The sequence below is a fragment of the Osmerus mordax genome, chromosome 12 (genome assembly GCF_038355195.1).
Source record: "Osmerus mordax isolate fOsmMor3 chromosome 12, fOsmMor3.pri, whole genome shotgun sequence".
Classification (NCBI taxonomy): Eukaryota; Metazoa; Chordata; class Actinopteri; order Osmeriformes; family Osmeridae; genus Osmerus; species Osmerus mordax.
Window position 1 is genome coordinate 4,020,859 of NC_090061.1, and position 23,551 is coordinate 4,044,409.

Genomic DNA, 23,551 nt, shown 5'->3' on the forward strand with positions numbered 1-23,551 from the left:
TTCTCCCCACCATCCATCCTCTCTCCCTCTCCTCCCCTCCTCCCCCTATCCTCACCTCCTCCTCCTCCCCCAGACTCAATGACTCAGCATTCTTGCATAATTCTTGTGCTTTTTTATTTCTTACCTTATATCAATTCAAGTAAGTTTTATTAAAATAGTATTTATTCAAATGGATACAAAGTAAACAAAGTTGGTTGAGTCAGTTCAGATAGTTGCCGGGGCAACGGTTGCCTGAGCTTCCCTGCCTTTGCGCAAGTATTCCAGACACGCCCCCAACTTCCTTCCCAGCATGGCACTTCCCAAGATGGAGGTGAAGGCGCATCGGAAGTGTCTGTTGAAGGAGGCGTAGAGGAAGGGGTTGAGGGAGGAGTTGGCATACCCCAGCCACAGGAAGGCCTCCAGGAGGACGGGGCTGACGGTGTAGCCCCACAGAGGGTGGACCATGTTGACCGTGAAGAAAGGGAACCAGCAGAGCAGGAAGACCCCCATGATCAGACCCAGCATCCGGGCTGCCTTCCTTTCTTTCCTCATGGAGTTCTGATGGCCTTGCCTGGAAAGGCCCAGATGAAGCCTGGGGATTGAGTCCTGAAAGTGCCCAGATTGATGGCCTGGCACGGAGAGCCTTTCTTGGTTCCCACTTGAAGGCCTTTGGTGAAGCCTGGGTCTTGAGTCGTGGAGCTGCCCAGCCTGGTGCTCCATGGCGTGGATCCACCTTGCCTGGCGGTTGGCAGCCAGGAAGATCCTCCCGTATGCGAAGATCATGAATCCCACGGGGATGAAGAAGGAAAGGGTAGAGGAGGCGACGGCGTACGGGGTGTAGAAGGCGGCCAGGCAGGACTGCCGGTGCATGTGTTCCTGGTGACCGCAGTACCAGCCTGCGCCTGCAGGTCCGGAGTACATGCCCAGGAAGACGCAGAGCGAGGAGATGAGGAGTGGAAGAATCCAGCAGAGGAGCAGCAGCAGGATCACCCGTCGGCGCGCCATGCGGGCGGGGTAGTGCAGCGGGTCGCAGACCGCCAGGTAACGATCCAACGCCACGCAGCTCAGGTTGAAGATGGACGACGTGCACAGCGTCACGTCCAACAGGAAGTGGGCGGTGCAGAACGTCCTGCCGAAACGCCAGTGGTCCACGGAGCGCGCCAGGCTGAACGGCATCACCAGCACGGCGACCAGGAAGTCCGCCATGGCCAGGGAGACCACGAAGGCGTTGGTGGGAGTCCTGAGCTTCCGGAAGCACGCCACGGAAACGGCGACGAGGAGGTTGCCGAGGACGGCGAAGATGGGGATGGGGAGGAGGAGGAAGGTGACGCAGACCCTTGCTGAGGTGCTGTGGAACAGGGACGTGGAGCTGCTGTCGAGAGGAAGGCTGTGGTTGTCCGATGAGTTGTTGTAGGCGGGGAGACACAACATAGTGACAGGAAACACAGGTCATTCACTTCCATAAAGACAGGCTGGAGGCTGTGTCAATACATCCTCGACCGAGGAGAAGTTCAGATAGGTTACAGAGGTTTTTATCGCAATGTTAAGTGTAGCAGAATCCTTTTCTGTCTACTGTGCTGACTCCTTCACTCTCTCTTCTTGACTGCACAGTGGTCCTTGTAGATCTATAGAACAGGCTGTGTGCTCAGAAGTGTATGTCCCTCCTTGCGTACTTGTCTCTCTGCAGACGAGTCTCTCTCCACAGTGACAGAACATGCAGAAGTCTGGGAGACAAAGAGGAGACTAGCACGGCCTCTGTGCTGTGACGACACGATAAGCCATCTGTCTCCTCACAGGAGCCTGCCCACACCTTGTAACACACACACACCCCACCTCTGGGTGTCCATGGACAGTCACACCTTCCCAGGTCAACCATTAACCTGTGGTTGGCTGGTGTGAAGCAGATACGCAGCACTGCAGGCTCAGCTCACATCGACCCAGTCTGCCTCACTGGGTCGTAAAGCTGAGCCTGTCCACCCTAACCCCCTCCCTCCCCTGCCCTCCCTCCCTCCCCACCTCCCCCCCAGGCCTCTCTGGGGTGTTTGTTCTCAGCACTCTCCTCACGTCCACTTCATCTGGATCGCTGGAGCAGGGCCCGCTGTCTGCCTTGACAACAGGTGATCAGGAGGAACGGAACATAGATGTCTTATCACTGCCGGGGTTGTCTAATGGCCTTGTTGACAGGTTGAGCTTGATGATTCAGAGTGACACTCTTGTGAGCCCATCGCCTGGTAACCGACTTACGCAAGTGTTGCCACACTTGAGGCATGTAACGCATTTGTTGTCATAGTTGTGCCGTGTTAAGTGTATGTGTTCTTGTAATTTGTGGGTTATTACGACTCCTTCAGATCGCAACACGCTACTGTAGCCACTAAACCCAAGGAATCACCATAGGAATCAGGTTATACTTTATTTACCCAAACATATTATGCATAAACATACAGAGTGACAGTGACACAACACAATATCATCTCCCATTTCACAAAACGTGTTACACGACCACTCTCCTTAGTTGACTCATTTAACCTCCTCCTCTTCCTCCTAAACTGTGGTACTCAGGCATCTTGTCAGAACCAGTACTGTCTAGGTATATACATGCATCTGTCTCTTACTGAAACCCAATCCACTCACTCAGTATGTGTGGTTAATCCCTGCTGATTTGCTGGCTTAACTCCATCCTGAAGACCTCTGGGAAATGTAGTAGGTTTGATGTTGTGGCAGGGTTGTCTCTGCCTCTCCTCTGCGGTGGGACCAGCATGAGTCTCCTCATGTCTCTCCATTTCCATTCAAATCCCTGTCAGGAACGGCTTAACTGTGGAACATAAATCTCCGTTTGAGATTCAGATCTTTTGTCCATTTGGAACACCATGAGGACGATCCCCTCAAGGACTCAAACGTCTCCAAACTTGGCAAAGCTCAGTCACACTTTGTTCTCCGGAATGCCCCTCCCGCTCTCCCCCGCCTCCCTGCCCCCGGCCTGTCCGAAGGTGAACGCGAACCCTCCTTCCCTGGCCCTCCTCCCCCCCGCCTCCCCCCTCAACGTCCCCTGCTGGCGGTCAGTGGGAGCCCCTGGCAGGAGGGTGGGAGAGGGGGAGGCGGGAGGGGAGGATGTGCTCCTCCAGATGAACAGCGCCTCCCCCTCGGGGCAGGTGGCCAGCCCCTTGGCCAGGTACCCTGGGCTGGGGCTGGGGGAGGCAGTGGGGGAGGAGGGCAGGGTGCGCTGGCTCCCGTTCAGACACCCGGAGGTGTGCTCGGTTGAGCCCTTGCGGGAGTGTACGGAGGACTGCAGGTGGGACGAGCGGTACTGGTAGGCCCGCCAGCCTGGGCGTTTCCTGCGGTGACACTGGCAGCGTAGGATGCGAATGAAGGCCAGCTTGAACTCGCGGCTGTAGCAGGGGTAGATGATGGGGTTCAGGCAGCTGTTGAAGTAGCCCAACCAGAAGATCACCTTGAACAGGGTCTCTGGTGGTCGTAAGCTTGCATTGAAGGAACCTGGAGACACGAGAAGACCATGAACATGTTAGGGTTGGTGATTTATTTGTAAGTATGTTTGAGTTATTTTATACATCATTTAACCTTGTCGTTTTTGTTGGTTATAATGTTCAACACGAGTGTTTTGAGTGTAATTTCAGTGCATCTTTACATCACACAGTCCTTATTGTTCTTATTCAACTCTGCAAGTTCTCATTGTGTCCAGCAGGTAGCAGCACAACGTAACTATTCCTCCATTGAGCCTCGTAAAACACACTGACAGCTTTGACATGTTCAGATATATAAAACAACAAATTGGAGGACATTTCCAACAAAACAAACTCAGTAGAAATACCAGATAAACAAATCTAGGAAAGACGAGCTATCCATTTCTTCCCAGTTACAAGACAGCAGCCCAGTTGGGCTTGTGGCTGTGACAGTTCTCGTAACAACATTAACAGATGACCTGGCATTCCTTAAACCCATCAACCCACTCATAGCAAGTGTCTAAAGGGGGAGGTCAGATCTGCTAAGGGCTTTAAGTTACAGAACCTCATTAAAGGTTATGCTTCTGAAGTCCTAGGATCAAACATCCCTTTAAGAGGATCTTCCCCTGGAGAGACCCCTTATCTGTAACCTAGCAGACCTCTGCTGAGTGACAAGGAGGCTGGGTACATGGGGAGGGAGAGGGGGCGAGAGAGGGGGAGAGAGGGGGAGAGAGGGGGGGAGAGAGAGAGAGATGGAAAGTGGCAGAGGGATGGGTATCTAGATTATGTCACAGGTGTCATTTTAAGTCTCTTTTGTTCCATTTGCCTCTCTCTCCCTCTCTCTTTCCCTCCATCTCTCGTCCCCCCCCCCCCCCCCCTCCCGGGGGGCTGACTGGAGGCATGATGATAGGAGAGCCAATCTGAGGAGCTGCATCTAAGGAATGAACGAAGGATTAACACAGGAAGTGTGTGTGGGAGACAGAGATGGCTGGGGGAGTCCGGGGGAGTTGGTGTGTGTGTGTGTGTCTGGGGCGGGTTACATATTTGTATTTGGTGTGTGTTGACTATGTGTGTGGGGGGGAGAGAATGGACAGAAATAAATAACACAGATATAGAGAGAAATAGAGAAGAGAGTTAAAAAGAGAAAGGAGAGTGTGTTGAGGGTGTGGTCTCCAAGGATCCCAATCCCATTCCTGTCAGGTGGTGAGCGCGTGTTATAAGTCAGTCAAGTGGAGCTACTGCTTCTGCCTGCCTCAACAGACGGATAACTCACCCTCCTCAAAGACACTGTCCATGACAGGTTGATTCAGCTACTTGTACATAAAGCTGGTATAGGTAGAGAGAGAGAGAGAGGAGAAAGAGACATGCAGACAGAGAGAGAGGGGCCTACACTTCAATGCTGTTCTGCATTCGAAGCAGAGGCTTCACTCCTGGGTTGCGTAAGCCTATTGACCGTGGGGTGGTAGTGTTCAGGGGTGAAAGTGGCATGTGAAAATACCAGGACTAGGAACCGGACACATCCATCTTCACACAACGCCAAAACACATACACCAGGAACGTTCTCTGTCTGCAACAGTGAGGCTGGCGTGCACGCGCGCACACACACACAACCCCTGAATCTTTATTTTGCTGTCTCTCCCTTTCTCTAGGGTCTGGGTTTCTGTTTTCCCCTCTTGCTCTCCCTCCCCCTCCATCCCTGCCTTCCTACCCTCCCTCTCCCTCTCTCTCTGGCCCAGGTCAGGACCTGGACGGCAGCCCGCCAGGGTACCAGTGAGCTGGGAGAGTACCAGTGTGAGCTGGGAAGCTGAACGTCCTCCAGAGGGCCTGTATGTGACTGGCAGCTTACCCAGCCGGGGCCTGCCAGGGCTGGGCAAGGGCAAACACAGCTGTGTGCCCCCCTTTAACCTCAGAGCCCTCCTGGGACAGGGTCATGGACCACTGGGCTGGGTGTGCGTGCTTGTTTTCATATAGCAAAATATATAAATATAAAAGCTTGTGTTTGTGCATGCGTGTACGTGTGTGTGGGGGTGTCTGCGTGGGTGTACACTCCTACACAGCTATACGGTTGAGGTTAGGGTTGGTGGACGGTGGGTCGCTGACAAATGTTTGTGAACTACTGGTTAAGAACCGTGGACAGGCTCTCCTGGAACTCTTTGTGCTTTCGTAGAGTCCCACCACAACACTGGCAGCATGCAGACAGAGGGCTCGGAGCAGCTGAGGGGTCCAGGAATCCATCCCTCTTCGTGACCCAAACTCTGCCCCCTGATGTCCTTGCAAGGCGGCACTAGCAGAGGGGCATGTGTGGACCTGGCTGGTACAGGTATGTCTACTACAGGCTGCTGTTAAGGTTGGTGTTGGGGTGTCTTGCTTGTCCTGGACTTGTGTATGTATAGAAGCCGTCAGCCAGTCTGAACTAGTGATTAACCTTCAACAGTGCCTCAACAAAAACAAACTTCTGTGTAGACTAACACACACACACCCTAACTACTCTGTAGACAAACACACACACACCCTAACCTCTCCGTAGACAAACACACACACACAAACACACTCTTCCTTGAACAGAGACGCACACACTTGTCTGTAACTTCAGAGACAGCTTCCTTTGTTTAAGTGCATTTTGGGCTGCTTTGTACATTTGTGTCTCTCCCAATGTTTATGTTGTGTCAACAGCCCAAACTGTGCTGTTTGCCAAGGAAGTGGGAGGATAGCAGGATGGCAGGAGGACAAAAGAACAGGGGGAGGAGAGGCATGTGGGGGGGGGGGGGGGGTGCAGAGGGAGATGGAGGAGAGGGAGGAGAGGGAGGTTGACTATTGTTTCTTCTCTGATTCCCACTTCTGTGAAAAATGTGTTTGCACCCAGAAGAAAACCACACAGCACATCATTCGGTTGCCCAACACACACGCTTGCACGCGCGCGCTCGCACACAATGCAGGGACATCTTAAGGAAGCCACGTATCCTGTTATTCTCACCCGTTTTAAACAACTGAATAAATCGTAATTTACACTCTCTTCCAAGTGTACACACACACATCCAGATGTGATCTAAAGCACCGGGATGTTCTAAGATGAAAGAGTGTTGCGTAATACCTTCATGGAGAAACATGGGATGAAGTTTTTCCTGTCCTTTTACACGTCACACCCCTGCCCCCGGATCACATCCCAGCTCTACCTTCCATCCCTCGCTCCAACACTTAGCACTCCCATTACTCTTCCCTTCCAGACACCATTTCAATTACCCTCAGAGAAGCAGGGCCAGTGGCCTCAATACACTAGCACTGCACACACATGTATACACACACACACACCCACACACACACTTGCCCACAGAGCTAGAAACACACAGGGTAGCATCGGTTGTGAGTGTGTGCCATGTTTGGGCACACAGCCAGCTCAGTCTATAAATGAGGAGCTTTCACGGGACATTAGAGCTGACACAGGGTGTTCAAGTGTTGAGGAAACACACACGCTGTTACACAGATGGATACACACACATATACATGGAATCACTGACACACACAAACACATGAATACATACACACTCACACACAGCACCAGGGGCAACACTGAAAAAGGAGAAGAAACATCATTATCCCTGCACGGTGGATCCCCTCCCTGTGAGATAACTCTGGAGGATTCAGAAGTGTGTGTGTGTGTGTGAATATATCTCAGCGGAGAGGGAAGGCATCACTGACACAGAAGTTCAAGAAAGTACAACTGAAGCTGCCATTAATGTCTGTGACTGAGAAGAACAGGTCTCTCTCTCTCACACACACACACAAACCCACACCCACCTTCACACACATCCAGGGTACTGTAGGTAGAGTAGGTAGGTATGGTTGTGTACTGTTGTGGTGTTACATACAAGTGTGTTATTCTGACAAACATGACACAGGCCTCCAGCAAGACCCTGGGCTCATCTGGTGATTAGATTTATATAAACAGGATCCAGCCTTCTCCACATTCTCTATCTCTTTTCTTCCTCCCTCGCCTCTCCATTTCTACTCCTTCTTCTTCTGCATCTCATCCACCCCATCGCTCATCTTCTACGCCTTCCTCCTCCTCACTCATTCCTTTTCTTCTTCCTCCTACCACTCCTCTTCCTCCTCCCTGCTTCCTTCTCCGTCCTCCTCTTCCTGATAGAACGCTGTCGAACCATGGTCCAGATCTCCAGAACTTTCCCAGAGTTCAGTTCTCTCTGGTATCTCATTAAGTGTTCCTCAGGGCTGAGGAATCTCCTGCTGTACGACCTTACATCGCGACCTTGTCCTGCTAAGGAACGAAAGCTATGTATCTAAAATAATAACCTACCATGAGTTTGTGTGTGTGTGTGTGCATGGATCTGTGGTGCGTGCGTGTGTAAATGGAAGACGTATGAGTGCATGTGTATGCATGTGTGTGTGTGTGCATGTATGTGTGTGTGTATGTATGTGTGTGTATGTAGATGGACGTGTGTGTTTGGTGAGGCGTGGCGGCAGGCCAGGGCCTATCTTCGCGTTCCCACACATCTTACTCAAACCCACAAACACACAATCACAGGCTTTTTTAAGGATAGTCGATTACTAAGAAAAGCAGGGTTGAATGAGGATGAACATAAGTAGACTAGAAAAATATTTCCATAGGCTGTCAAATACTGTACTATGGATGAACATGAGATCCCATACAAAGAAGCCTAAGGCAACATTGTTACGTCCATATTTTGAGATCAATAAACTGGATAAGGAGGAGAGCTGTGTGTGGGCAACCCTGCCCAGGTCTAGCCCTCTCTGGGGGGAGTGGAGGGGGAGGCACATCTCCCTGGTCTGGAGAAATCTAGAAATAAATATAAATAAATATTGATGTTATCTTAACACCCCTTCCTCCTCCTCCTCCTCACCAAAGCACACCCGTCACCCTCGGCAACTAAACAGGCAGTTCTCCACACTATATTGTTTCATTTCCTCTGCCACGTTTTAGAAGCTGTGGGGGGTGAGAGTAGGATGGAGGATTGGGTTGAGTCTTAGCTACTGTCTGTACCCAGAGCTAGTAGAGGGAAGTGTGTGTGTGTGTGAGGGTATTAACTAAATATGTAGATTACAGTAAAACAGACTATTAACTCTAAATCTCTCTCCTCTACTTAAGTCTGTAGGATCCGTTTGAATCCAATCAGCACAGGAAATGTTCTCCAGCTAAGACTGGTCAAGACTGGTTAAGTCTAGTTAAGACTGGTTCAGACCCTGGGAAATACAGACAGAGCCACAGTATGAGTCACGACTCCTCTCTCAAACCCCTAACGATGGAGGTCTGCCCTGTCTGAAAACACATAGCCAGTCTGTCTTCAGACGTTTTCAGGAACATCCAGTCATCATCACTGAACAGCCGGCCCACACGCTGCTCACTTCCATCTGAGCTGGACTTGGGAGTCAGGTGGCTGAGCGGTTAGGGAATCGGGCTAGTAATCAGAAGGTTGCCGGTTCGATTCCTGGCCGTGAAAAATGACGTTGTGTCATTGGGCAAGGCACTTCACCCTACTTGCCTCGGGGGAATGTCCCTGTACTTACTGTAAATCGCTCTGGATTAGAGCGTCTGCTAAATGACTAAATTTAATGTAAATGTAAAATGACTTAATGTGTGTGTGTCATTGTAACTTGTTTTACTGCATGCTCTTATGGTTTTTCCCTTTGGCACTTATTTGGTTTTCCACAATGTATGCTTCATGTTTTGGCTGCTCGCAATGTTTGGGGCTATCTCGTTGTTTTTATCAGGGACCTATGCTCTTTTGTAAAGCTCTCTCTTGGAAGTCGCTTTGGATAAAAGCGGCTGTTAAATGCATAAATGTAAATGTTCTGAGAGACTTGATCAGAACCAGACCACAGCAGAACTCCAGAGGTGGGAGTATCCCCTGTTCTGTTCTCCAGGTCTCTGTCGGTGACCTCGTCGGCATGGTGACAGTGTCAGAGCAGGCTGTGTCCAGGCGGGGGGACAGGGGGACAGATGTGGCGGGTGTGTTCTGGGTGTGAGCCTGGGCTCGTCAGCTCTGGGGTGGCTTCGCTGAGGTGCAATAGGGAGGGAGTCAGGTGGCTGAGCGGTGAGGGAATCGGGATAGTAATCCGAAGGTTGCCAGTTCGATTCCCTGTCATGCCAGCTGACGTTGTGTCCTTGGGAAAGGTACTTCACCCTACTTGCCTCGGGGGAATGTCCCTGTGCTTACTGTAAGTCGCTCTGGATAAGAGCGTCTGCTAAATGACAAAATGTAAATGTAAATGCAATAACAATCGCAGACACGCGGTTTGTGCTAGAAGGCGACTTACTTTTTCTTTTTTTTTACAATCGCTTTGACCATTTTCAATACTTCTAACAATTTTCCTAAACTCTTAACGCACCAACACACCTACAACACACAATTTGCTAAACGGTTAATTTCATGCTCAAAATCACACATTGTAAACTAAACTCCAACACAAATTTTCATAACACAATCATACACAAACACAATACACCACCAAAATACTAACACATGTTCTCTTTCAACAGGAACATTTAGTCAATCATAGCACAATATCATAAAAACACTAACATCAGATGGAATTACAGAAACTGCATTCTTTTGTGTCAGGTCTCACAGTATATGGATCATAGATTGTGTTTTGCACTGCAGTTTCTTTTTAAGCCTCTACATTTTTGTTTTGTTGGGTTTAGTAAATGCAGCATTTTGTTTCTTTTGCTGCCAAAATTCAGAACAAAAAATTAATGATCCATTTCAGAGTAGCTTTATAGAATGTACGGTTTATGAAAAAAGAATTGCTGCAGTAAAGGCTTCAATTGCAAAAGGACATTACTGCAAGATAACAGAAATATGCAATATAGCTACCATTAACAGTATTTCATCAGTTACCTTAGCTCTGGCCCTTCTCTGAGCGCCACCACGCATTCTAACTCCTCTCCCTTGTCCCACTCCTCTCCCTTGTCCTGGTACTTGTCTTCCTCTCCCTCCTGCAAGCATTATTCTTACTTTCTTTGTGTTGCTCTATATTGTTCTTTTTCCACACAAGATCAGTCCAAAGAGGTCCTCTTTATATACCACATGGTCATGCGATTGAAAGAACCTCAACACCTGAGTGTTTCCTTGTTGGGAATCAGCTGTGATTTATTTGCATAACTTCAACCAGCTGTTTCTCAGTAGCAATAGAATAAAATACAGGGGATATATTTGTGTTTCAATTCACAATATGAACAGCTGTTCACTTTGACTTTAGCCAATAAGTTAGGTTTAGAACATGATGTTATCTGTTCTGACATAGAGTGTGAAATAATTGGTAAATTGGGCAGTAAAAATGTATTGTTTTGGTCTTGGTTGATCTTGTGTGTAAAAGAAGTTCAAGCATTTTAAATTTGTGTTTACTGAATGCATTTTGTGTCAAAGCAACAAAAAATTTGTTAATTGTATAGCCTACACAGACGGATGTTGTGCTGACTGTGCCAAGAGTTTAGGAAAATTGTTGACAAAAGTGTCATAGCCCATGTAAAAAACTGTAATCTGGCGAGGGGAACTTTTCCTTTTAGAACTAAGCTCATCACTACCTGGCTCCAGGTTTGTTTCTGAACTCGTGGGATGTACTCATTCCAGAACAGGGGTGATTAGAAACAGATGTAACGTAGCCACAACACACACACACACACACACACACACACAAACACATACCAGGTAACCATTACGTTTATCAAGTCAAAGCTATGCTTACTAGCCGCTGTACCAGTGAAGGCTGCCAGTGAAACCATATTAAGAGTCCCCAGAACCGTGGGTGATAAATCAAGCCAGTAGATGACTACTGACCAGAGTTCTGTCCTCCAGCCTCCACCACTGCCAGTTAGAGATGTGATTTATACAGCAGTAGGCTTATGGATGGTCCCCAAGCGCCACTAACACTTTCATCCTCATACAGTAATAATGACAAACGTCCTCTCCTTCCAACCACCAGCGGAGACGCTTACTGATGCGATTAAGTATGACATCAGTTGTCATAAATTCAGAATGTATGCCATATTCCCAGAATGATTTTTCAGTTGGCCTAAAATATACTGATAAATGTACTACTGGTTTTACAGAGGGGTAGTTGTGACACATACCGCTGTGGCATATAGTTAGATAACATGTAAAAAGGACCTACCTATGGGCAAGGCGAGGAAGAAGGGAAGCCAGCACAGTGTAAACATGCCCACCACAACTCCCAACGTTTTTGCCGCTTTCTTCTCCCGGGAGAACTTTAGAAGTTTCACCGTAAGAGAGCTACGCGTCTGGTTCCCGCGGCCTTTCGCGGCGCCACTTCCGCTGCTCCCGCCGTTGTCCTCGTGCATCTGGGAGCCCTTGTGGATCCTGAGGGTGAGCTCGCCGGAGTTCATTCTCTCGCGCATCACGCCGGCCTCCAGGTTCTTCGTAGTCCGTTTGGCAACGATGTACACCCGACAGTACATGGCCAATATAACGACTAGCGGGATGTAGAAGGAGCCGAGCGAGGAGAACAGCGCGTAAAACGGTTCCTCGGTGATGAGGCACACAGTATCGTCAGGCGACGGCGGCTGCTTCCACCCAAGCAACGGTCCGATGGAGATGACGGTGGACAAGACCCAGACGCCGAACATGGCAAGCAAAGCCCGCTTCTCCGTCACTATGCCTGGGTACTGCAGCGGGTAGCTCACCCCGATGTACCGGTCTATGGAGATTACGCACAAGCTCATGATGGACGCGGTGCAACACAGCACGTCGACAGCTGCCCAAATGTCACAGAAGATCCGTCCGAACACCCAGTAGTTAAGGATCTCCAGGGTGGCGGACACGGGCAGCACTGTGGTGCCCAGAAGCAGGTCAGCGATAGCTAGGTTGATGATGAAGTAATTCGTCGGTGTCCTAAGGTGCCGGTTGCACACCACCGAGAGGATGACGAGGATGTTGCCCACGATGGCGAATACGATGAAGGCTCCCAAGACCAACCCGAGAGGGATGGCACGGGTGAGATCCACCTCATCGACCACGGTTCGGTTTCCCGTTGAGTTGGTAGAGAAGTTAGATACTGGGGGTGGTAATGGTGTCCCCAGCAGAGTTCCGTCGATAAGTTCCGAAGAACTGTTATTCCAAAAGTTTGCCGCATCGTCAGTGCTCAGATTCATCTTGACTAAACAGGTACTCCATAGCAGGCTTCAAATCACTTGCAGCTGCAACAGGCGAAAATTAGCAACACCATGCCAAACTAAATGTGTATTGCTGGACTAAGTATTAGCAGGCAACATGTTGATACGCATCGGTTATTAAATCTTCAGTTTCCATATTTCGTGAAACGGGTGCCTTTCTGTCTCCTAATAAAAAATTACACGGAACATGAAACGAGTTAATGCGGCTCTGGCCCCTTTAGTTCGCTAGCCCTCCAACAGTCTCACTCCCTCCCTCTGGACAGTGTGCTCTGTTGAATACTGAAGAGGGAGCAACGACCCCTTATCCTTTCACTGTACCCAAACCCCTGCGTGCACAGATTGAGGCGAGCTTTCTCGTTGGTTCAGCCTGACGTTTGAGTGTGTGAGACTTACCAGTAACCTAAACCTGCTATATGACGTGTATGACGTAACCACCGAAGAATACCCGCAGTTACAATTATCTTTGCAGTCGGAGAAAACGCGTGTGTGGTTATACTGTTTGGGTGCGTTACGCTTACGCACGCAACAGTCTGATCCCTGCCACTGAAGACTGAAGGTGGTGCGTTATCCTGGGACGTTTTAAGAGGTTGCGCGTCTTTTGGAAACTTTTTTTTTACATCGTGTTTAAAATGGGTATAGGCTCTGCTGGTGATGTTTTCTGATTCACTCCTCTTCACTCTTCACTCCGCATGCCTGCTCCTCGTCCATTGATTGTATATAGCGGGACTAGTTACCCCTTCTCAGCGTCAGAAATGTTTGAAATGCGTGAGAAACACAAGGTGTTGTGTCAGAGCGTGAGAAATGGCTGAAATGCTTGAGACTTTAGAGGCCAGGGTATAAGGAAATGGAGATTTAATATATGTAGTAATTCCAAATGTTTGTTCTTTGTTTTAATCGACAGTATATTGTTATTTTCTCTCTCGACAAGAGAAAAGAATCAGGTGCACTAATAGTCTCGAATTGCACAATTATACTACATTTTACATTTAGCAGACGCTCTTATCCAGAGCGACTTAGAGTAAGTACAGGGACATTCCCCCGAGGCAAGTAGGGTGACGTGCCCTGGCCAAGGACACAACGTCATTTTGCACGGCCGGGAATCGAACTGGCAACTTTCTGATTACTAGCCCGATTCCCTAACCGCTCAGCCACCTGACTCCCAGACATTTGAACCCAGTTTGAACCTGTAGGCCTACTGTAGGTTGCATGTGAAAGGGATTTAGAACAGCCTGAGTGGATACACATGCGTATAAGTATCCTACTATTTTCAATGTGTTTTGGTAAACCCTAAATGCCTGAGGTAGGTATTCCAGGGGGTTAGAGAGCCCCGATCTCACTGCAGGCTAGAATAATGTCTATGTGTCTTATGCACACACATCACATACCACTAAGCATATACACCAATGCCTGAGGCGTATTCAAGTTCCTCTAAGAGAAATTATTTATTTTTGATTCAAGGTTCTCTAAACTAATCTTGTCTCAGTGTGTCTGTTATAAGATCTTGTAGGATCACTGTTCTGTCTATAAATGTTTCAGGTTTGCCATGTGATCCGTCATGGTCCAACTGGGTGCTTAGACTCTCCATTCCAGAGATACCCTCTCAATCTCTCCATCCAGCATGAAGGACCACTACGATCTGGGTAATATGAAATGTTTTCATAAATAAATCTAGCTAGGTTCCATCTCCTCATACCCTAAGTAGGATTTTAGTGCATGGTTTTATAGTATTATTTTCTGGGCTTCCCATTAGATGGAAAACCTTCAGAACTGAAATAACATTGTTTAGTTTTTTTTCTCTCTGTTTGTCAAGAGCCTGGTGCCAGGTCCTGCTAGAAGACTAGGAGGACTGTCTCTTACCTTTCGCCTGGAGGAGAAGGTTTGTGATTGGTCCAGATAGCCACCACAACCGTGGAATCCTCACGATCAGATGGTGAACTAGCCACCAGGTTTGGGGAACACATCGTCATTTTACAAGGAGAGAATACATTGTCATCTTATTATAATCTTTTTAAACTTTTCTTTTGGGTAGTTTGTATTGTAGTGTGGGGTCTACTTCAAGGCCATGCAAGAGATGATCAGATGATAAATGTCAGTTTATTTAACATTTATATTTCATATTTAAAGTCATTACAGTTCAGTGAAGGATAATTGTTTACAGACTTTGAGAGTACATGAGTGGAGTAGCTCGATGTTAAGTGTTACCTAGGTTACCTAGGGGTTGTCCAGGGTGAAGACAAAGAACACACTACTGATGAAAAGTTGTTCCTGTCTAGTGAAGTGCATGAAGGATATACAGTAAATAGTTATTTTGGCCCGGAACAGATCCCTTTGAAGGAAACAATTACAGCCAAGCTGTTCTCAACACTATCAGCCCGGCGCAGGCTCTCTCCACAGCCCGGCACAGCAGATCCGAGCTCTCGGATGCGGAGCTAAGAAAAAGCCCCTAAATGAAGCGAAGTGTGGAGGAGCTGGGTGAACAGGGGCTGCTCAGCCCTGACAGAGCTCAGAGCTCAGAGCTGCCTGAGGTAATGGAATGCAGATTTTAACGAGGAACTTGGATTCCTCTACATACATGGAGAGCTTTAAGGCTTGAGACCTGCGTCCAGGGAGCAGGATGTTCTCCCTGTTGATAACCCCAGAGGTCCAGGGTGAGGGGTGACGAGGTGAGGAGGTGAGGGGGTGATGAGGTCATATACCCCTCTTTGAATTTTCCTCCCCTACCTGTTTCTCATTCCCACATTCACATCCCCGTCGTCGCGGTGATGACACAGTATAATTGAGTCATATGGCGGCTGCTGTATTCTCCACACAGGCCAACCTGTCCCTATAGTAACCGCTAGCTACAGGTGGCGCCGACCTACGACCCCACCCTGAGACAGAACGTCGAGCACATGAACAGAGCATGAAATTAGCTGTCAGAGAAACCAATCTGTTAACACCACAAGAGCTGAGTGCCTCTTCTCTCTGTGTGTCTCTGTGTGCTTGTGTGAATTAAACAAAGGGCCCAGGAACCGGGTGCAGAGAGAGAACACCATGACAGGCTTCTGCAACAGAGCCTTTCTCCATTAATTAGCTGCTGACCGGGAGAGGTTGAAGGGAGCAGAGTACAGCTCTCAGGCTCCCTTCATGCATATGATAAGCAGCCATTAGTCAAGCCGGGCGGTGTTTTCAAGCAGGAAGAGGATGAGGAGGATGAAGAGGGATTCGCTCTTTCCGAAACCTGCTTTGCATGGCGATCCACAGCTGGCTCTCTTCAGCACAGACCCATGTTGGATTTATCTTCCTGGGTTTCACAGTTTACACAGCTTGATTGCTCAATCTTTTGCTCTGCGTGAGGCGAATCAAACCTACCCCAGGTATCTGAGGCAGTATTTGAATGCATGGTACCCCCTGGGCCTGGAAACACTTGTGGTGCTTGTATTTACTCACCCTGATGGGCCTGATCCTCAGGAGAGCGATCCTGTGTTGGTGTTTACTGCTCTCTGACGGAGAGCTGTCCTCTCCGTGGACCACACACAGCCTGGCTCCGGCCCACGTCGACCTGGACCGAGAGAGAACCAGAACCGGTCGGTCTGATGCAGAACTGGGCGGCAGATGTTGTGCTGATCTGTAAACGTGCCCATATATGGTCCATGGTTGGTAGGAACAGTTGGTAGATGGTGGATCAGATTAACATAACACAAGGAGAATACTACCATCCCTCTCTCTCTTCATTCCAAATGTTCTCTCTCGTTTTCTCTCTGTCTCCACACAAATTTCCCTCTTGTATTTGATAAAAAGACCAAATGTGTCCATTGTTCTGGGTGCGTGTGTGTGTGTGTTCCAGCCCCACACACACACACACACGCCCACATCCAGAGAGCTCAGATCAATCTGACATGTGTCCTGACAACAGGCCGCCAAGCATGATTAGGACACATCACATGGGCACACAAATCTGAGGAGAGGAAATCAATTTCTGCCTGTCCTGAAAGAACGTGAGTGTGACACTGTGGACAGAGTTAGCACACACCAAGCCTTAAGTACACCTTGGGAAGTGTGGTTGGGGGGCTGTATCCACGGTGATGCCTTATCAGGATGAGTGTCGGCAACTCTCAACAACCCCATATTCCAACATGTGAATAACTCACATCCTTTTTTATACAACACAATCCTCCAAAAAATCAGAACCATTTATAGACGATGTTGCTCTGCACCATTCTGTCCTGCGTTCGCTGTTGTTATTCTTACTTCCTTGTCCAGAAACCCCTTTATTCTGGGTTTAGAGGCTGGTCTGGGTCTGGAGGCTTATGACTGAACACTAGATCAATGAGATCCATATGTGCGCAATTGAGTACAGAGAATGTGTGTGTGTGTGTGTGAGAGAGAGAGAGAACGAGTGAGTTTGGGTGTGTGGAGTAGTAGGAACCAGTGTGTGTTTGTGAATGAGAGAGCGAGTGATGATTTGTAAATGAGTGTGTGTGTTTGTGTGTGCTAGCCTCCCGCTCATCACTCAAACTCTCTTAGCAGTCAGGATTCTCCACGGACCTCCGTTAATGGCACGCACCCCCAATCAGCCTCCAGCACTCCTCACCCAGGCCGGGATCAGCCAGAGGAGCGCGTAGGGGCCAGTGCACAGCTTGTTCACCGTATCTCATTCAGCGCATGAATCTATCAACAACCTTCTCCTGTTTCGGAACCGTTTTCAGATGTCTTTTAGGAGACTCTTTCTAGGACCAACAACCTCACTGTGATACAGTGTCTACCTTATATAAGAGGTTAATACTCTCCGTCTGCCTTTCCCTGCCTCTCTCTCTCTCTCTCTCTCTCTCCCTCTCTCTCTCGGTCTCTCTCTCTCTCTCTCTCTCTCTCTCTCTCTCTCTCTCTCGGTCCCCCTCTCTCTCTCTCTCTCAGTCTCTCTCTCTCGGTCCCCCTCTCTCTCTCTCTCTCTCTCTCTCTCTCTCTCTCTCTCTCTCGGTCTCTCTCTCTCGGTCCCCCCCCCCCCCTCTCTCTCTCTCGGTCTCTCTCTCTCTCTCTCTCTCTCTCTCTCTCTCAGTGCTTGTGATGCAGTCAGGCTGCAGTTGATTGTCCCCATGTTCTTCTCTTGCTGAAGGTGACAGCAGATATTGAATGAGGGGGGATGGGAGGGGGGGGGGTGAATGACACTCTAACCTCCTGAGGGGGAACAATCCAGGGTAAGCTGACTCAGTTGTTCAGAACTTTGATTAGAAGTCATTTCCCTTGGTGCCGAGGCAGCAGTGTGGTGTGAACCACTTGGACAATCCGCATCATTGAACCCCCCCCCCTCCCTCCTCCTCCTCCTTATCTAAATTCTCAACCATCAATTTAGTAATTTAACACCCCTGCAGTATAAGGGCTCTGTAGCCAAATCGTTTTTATTATCGGCCATTTTCCTCTATTGTGTTGCACGGAGGCACATATTCCTCATGCCTCTGCAGATTGTGAAAGCATCCAGAACGTTGACCAGGAGGCAGAGCACCCTGACGGGCTGCATTCACTTCCTGTTAGCTGCCACAGCGTGATAGAGCCTTGTGAATGCACCTCATCCCTCCTGGTAACCCAGAGCGCTGACGTGAGTCTGGATGCAGCCGGGTGCAGATAGCACAGTCTCAGCCGGGTGTGATTGGATGCGCTGGGATGCATTGAGGAAGATGGCGAGAGACTGTCGTTCAGGGCTGTGAAAAACATGGGGAAGAAATGAGAAGGAAAAGGAGAAGAAGATAGGAAAGGAGAGGAGAGGAGACAGTAGGAAAGGAGACGAGGATATAAGAGTGGAGGAAGAAAACGTTTAGAAGTGAAGCATGCCCAGGGGGTCTGGTTTGTTCCTGCGTCGTCTGGGCAACACGGAGCTGCCCGTCATCACTGGTTTGTTGTGACGCGTCCCAGAACAGATGTTTCCTCTGCTGTGCTGTGGGTGAAGATCTGCTGTGAAGATCTCTGATGTTAGCACACAGCTTTCTCACGTTAGAGCTGTCTCTCTCTCTCTCCTCTCTCTCTCTCTCTCTCTCTCTCTCTCTCTCTCTCTCTCTCTCTCTCTCTCTCTCTCTCTCTCTCTCTCTCTCTGTGTCTTTCACCACTTGAGTGTACTGCCATCTCTTTCTCTCTGTTTGCAAACCTCCTAAGGGTCCACAGTAGAATGTTCTCACGGCTTCCTATGTGCTCTTGGATCCGTGTAAGAACAGGTGTGTCTCTTCCCCATTCCCCATCTTCCCTCTCTCCACCTCCCTCCCTCCTTCCCTCTCTCCACCTCCCTCCCTCCTTCCCTCTCTCTACCTCCCTCCCTCCTTCCCTCTCTCCACCTCCCTCCCTCCTTCCCTCTCTCCACCTCCCTCCCTCCTTCCCTCTCTCCACATCCCTTCTTCCTTCCTTCCCTCCCTCCCTCCCTCCCTACCTACCTACCTACCTACCTACCTACCTACCTACCTACCTACCTACCTACCTCCCTCCCTGTCAGTGTGGATGAGTTATCTGAGGATCTCACTTGGATGACAGTTCCAGCCCACACCATTAAAAACCCCTTGCTCTCTTCTCCTGACTGCCCGCGTCACATCAATATAAAACCTGCTGGATGTGAGCAGCTGGTCAGAAGGTGATTTCTGCCCTCGCTGTGTAAAATGCAAGCCTGGCGCTTTCCAAAGCACTATTTATATTATACAGGAATGGGTGAAGGGAGGAGAAAGAAGGAGGAGGAGGAGGAGGGAGAAAGGAGGAGGAGGGAGGAGGAGGAGGAGGGAGGAGAGAGGAGGTGGCACAGATGATGACTCAGTTGATATAGGTCCCGTTTGATCCCCTGGTGACCTTGACAACATCCATAGAGCCTAAATCAGAGTGACAGAGGACCCAGCCTTAGTCTGGCAGGGTATGTGTGACTGTGTGTGACTGTGAGAGTGTGTGTGAGTGTCTGTGTGTGTGTGTGATGAACTATAACGGGTTAGGGTTAGAGCAGTTGAGCATGTCCATCAGAGAATGCAATGTGGTAGAGAAGGTAATGAGCTGGCAGACACCCAACACACACACACACCCAATACAAACACACACACACACACACGCACACACTATTAAAACTGCTGACTGGACAGTTTAATGTGGTGCCTCGCTCCACTGCTTCATCCACACTATTAGATGATTGACTTCCATGGCCTCTGAGGGGAGCGGTACTGGGTACAGGCCCACAGTGGCTCCCCTTGGGTCAAGGAGATTACAGCCGTGACCACCATAGTTCCATAAAACATCCCAGGTTTAATGCCACTGCTGCGCTGAAGTAAAAAAGAAAAGTCCCTACCCTTGCTGAACTGTGAATCCATACCATCCTACTATTTGTGAAGACATACGATCTGGCACATTCTTCCTGACATCTGCTGTATCCTCCATAACATTATTAGAGTTCAGCAGATCACTTACCTTTACCTTTGAAAGGTCATTTGCTTTGAATTTAATCAAGGAAACACTTAGGAGACTGGATATCTCCTTCTGAAAGATGGATTCAGCCCACAGATATAGCTGTAATCAATAGGAGTGTCCATGCAACTGACCAGTAGGTCTGGAGGGAGGGACGTAGGAGGTAGTGAGGGAAAGCAACACAGTAATTTGTGGAGAGTACATTAGATTTATGTTATTTATGAAGAGCAATCTGGCCCATATGTGATCTATCTGACTGTGCTTACATACACACACACACACACCACACACACACACACACACACACCACACACTCTCTCTCTCACACACACACACACACACACACACACACACACACACACACACACACACACACACACACACCACACACTCTCTCTCTCTCACACACACACACACACACACACACACACACACACACACACACACACACACACACACACACACACACACACACACACACACTACACTCTATCTCTCTCTCTCTCTCTCTCTCTCTCTCACACACACACACACTACACTCTCTCACACACACACACACACACACACAATACACACTCTCTCTCTCACACACACACACACACACACACACACACACACACACACACACACACTACACTCTCTCACACACACACATACACACACACACACACTACACTCTCTCACACACACACAAACACACACACACACACACACACACACACTACATACTCTCACACACACACACACACACACACACACACACACACACACTACATACTCTCACACACACACAAACACACACACACTACACACGCTCTCTCACACGCACACATGCTCCCCTTTCCTCCACATAATTGGAGCATTCTTCGAGTGATTAAATGAAAACAGCAGTGTTACAATAACACCATATCTAAATGCCATCCTGGAGCATGGTGATGGACTTACAAGTACAAAATGTGTTTCTATCAAAAAGAAAATATACTGTATGTTATGTAGGTATGATTTTAGTCAACTTCAGTTTATTTTGCCTCTTTTTTGACATGATAGCATAAAAGCTTCATACTCGTGGATGTGAAAGGGTACAGTTAACAATAATCATCTAATCAAATCCCTGTTTATACAGAATTTTATCCTTTTAATTGACTCATGTCAAAAAGTGACAGGGAAATCAACTCCACAGATTCAAGCTAAACTCTCAGAAGAGAGAAGTTCGAGATGAAATGTAGAAAACCTGAAAGAGAGTAGGACCAGGGAGACCTCCTCCAGAGTCGCTTACACAGCTACAATCAAACACACCGTTTAGGAGACATCACAACTGTGTCGCACAACAACCAAACACCAATTACTGCCTTAATCGGACTCGGAAAGAGATTGGAAATCGTGCTCAGATTCAAAGAGGGTTCAACTAGTGATTTGCTGGAGGGCAGGAGTATTACTGCTCTGATTGGAAGCGGGGTCTGTGTATGTGGAATGGAGCTCTGGCTGTCCCTTGCGGTGATCCGTAGTTTGCAGAGATGATGAGGGTGTAGTGAGAAAGGGGGTACTGTCATCCCCTCTCTGATCCCTCTGAGGTCATCAAAGATGTTAGAAAGTTAAAGATTGGGCAGTTCCACCTGAAAATAACTAGGGCATGTGATTGGCTCGGGGGTGGAATAGAGCAGGCTTTGAGGCAAATCACAGAGCCAAACGTTAAGATAATTTTTGACGAGTAAGGTCACTTACACTGCATAACTGTATCCCCTTCCCTTGTAAGAGATCCATCCAGTCAATCTACTGGAATCTAATCAAATTTCCTACAGTAAATCTAAAGCTCCATGTTTGGAACACAAACACAGCCTTGATTGTTCTGCTCATGTCATTCATACTTGCTGTCCATCCTGACAAAAAAACAAACGCTATTTATATCCCTGAATCCATATAAAAAATTGATGGAAGGACTGGCGCCAAGCAACACTGTAAAAAGGTCCTTTGATAAAGAGGTCTTTTTGTATGTTTGTCAATGGGGTTCCAACTGACATTTCAGTTGGCAGGGGGTCCTGGCTGTAATGGAATTAGTCTTAGAAAAAACATTTAATTATGATCTAGCTCGGTTGGGGTCGATGCCGTCACCTCAGTTTGCTTCTGAGAGTATACACACATTCGGAAATGAAACCTTATTTTAAACGTTTGTTATGAATTATGTCCTATGCTCAAGAGTAAAATGTGCTTCAGAGTTGCATTTACTAATCAAATCAGGTAAATACCACAGTCAACACAGTCTAGGTGAAATTATCTTGAGCTTCTAAATACCAAAATGTCAGTTTCTCCTCTCATGCTCGGCTGAGATTAGATTTTGGTGAAGAACATTTTGAGCAGGTGTGTACTACAAACACACTCACTCATGCACACACACATACATCTGATATTGATAAGAGAACAGAGAACCGTTAACAGTGAAATATGCACTGGAACCCAAGCCGCCGCTCACCGGAGTCAAGGGTCCTCCAGGCCCCAGAACATTCCACCCACCTCCACCTCCTAGGGAGTAAAACAAGCACACCTTATCTCTCTACATGCAACCATGACACCCCCAGGCTGCACCCGCACATCCACACACTGGGTTCAGACACTTTTTATCTATGAGACAGCTGGTGTGAATGTGCTGATCTGTCTTCCTGCTGTGGACCATGTCAACACAGAACACACACACAGTATGTGATTATCTACCATGTCTTTATTCGACAGTGGGATGGGCTGTGCTGAGCGGGCTGAGAGTGTGCTGTGGCTGAGAGGAAGGAGGAAGATCACTGGCATGGATGACAGCATGGAGGATGATCACTGGCATGGATGAGAGTTTACAGCGGTTTTATCTTTGTTTGAAAGGTTCCGCAGTCAGAGAGTGGACTGAACTCAGCACCCTCCGCTGCACCATGCTTGAGGCATGTGGCGCTTTATCTACCAAGACCACACTCAGATCAGGAGTCTGTCTCCCTGTGTCCCATCTCAGAGAGCCGCTGGGGTGTGTTGAATCAGACACAGCTCAGCTTAACGGCTTACAGGTCACGACGCACAGCTGATCTAATGAGGAGCCTGGCTGAAGGCCCCAACAGCTCCAGGGTCAACAGGTGCTCCACCTGCAGAGACCATGGAGCCACAGGTCTGGTACGTTCTTATTACTTCCTGTTTACTGTATAAAAAAAAAAAAACGTGGAGCAGATGAGCATAGAGAATTGATAGTGTGCATTTACAGTTTGAATTGTGTCATGGTTTTAGCTTTCTGGACTGTTCCATTTGTTATTTTTGCAAATGTGAACCTTTTTTTTCCGAAAATGTTTTCAACCTTTAGAAACTTTGGTTCAAAGTTATTTTTCGAAAATAATTTGCCAACCTTTCTAAACTTCTTTTTACAACTTTTTCTACCTTTTTTCAACTTAAAAAAGAGCGTAAAACAGAGTAGAGTAAAGCAGAGAGCAATAGTGTTACACAATAGTGTAGTACAATACAGTACAGTAGAGTATAATAGAGTCCTCAAGTTCACAGCTGAAACAAACGACAACAAACAAGGAAACTG

At 48.2% G+C, this 23,551-nt stretch overlaps 2 protein-coding genes across 2 annotated transcripts; both read right to left on the reverse strand.

Moving 5' to 3' along the window:
- Positions 1-204: 204 nt before the first annotated feature.
- On the reverse strand, positions 205-1,410 carry LOC136954461 (5-hydroxytryptamine receptor 4-like). The gene is made up of 2 exons (XM_067248095.1): positions 659-1,410; positions 205-550 (listed from the first exon to the last, which is right to left on the reverse strand). The coding sequence occupies exons 1-2, from the start codon at positions 1,408-1,410 to the stop codon at positions 205-207; spliced, it is 1,098 nt and encodes a 365-aa protein (XP_067104196.1).
- Positions 1,411-2,899: 1,489 nt separating this feature from the next.
- On the reverse strand, positions 2,900-12,582 carry LOC136954462 (alpha-1A adrenergic receptor-like). Its single transcript, XM_067248096.1, has 2 exons — positions 11,586-12,582; positions 2,900-3,471 (listed from the first exon to the last, which is right to left on the reverse strand). The coding sequence occupies exons 1-2, from the start codon at positions 12,580-12,582 to the stop codon at positions 2,900-2,902; spliced, it is 1,569 nt and encodes a 522-aa protein (XP_067104197.1).
- Positions 12,583-23,551: the final 10,969 nt, after the last annotated feature.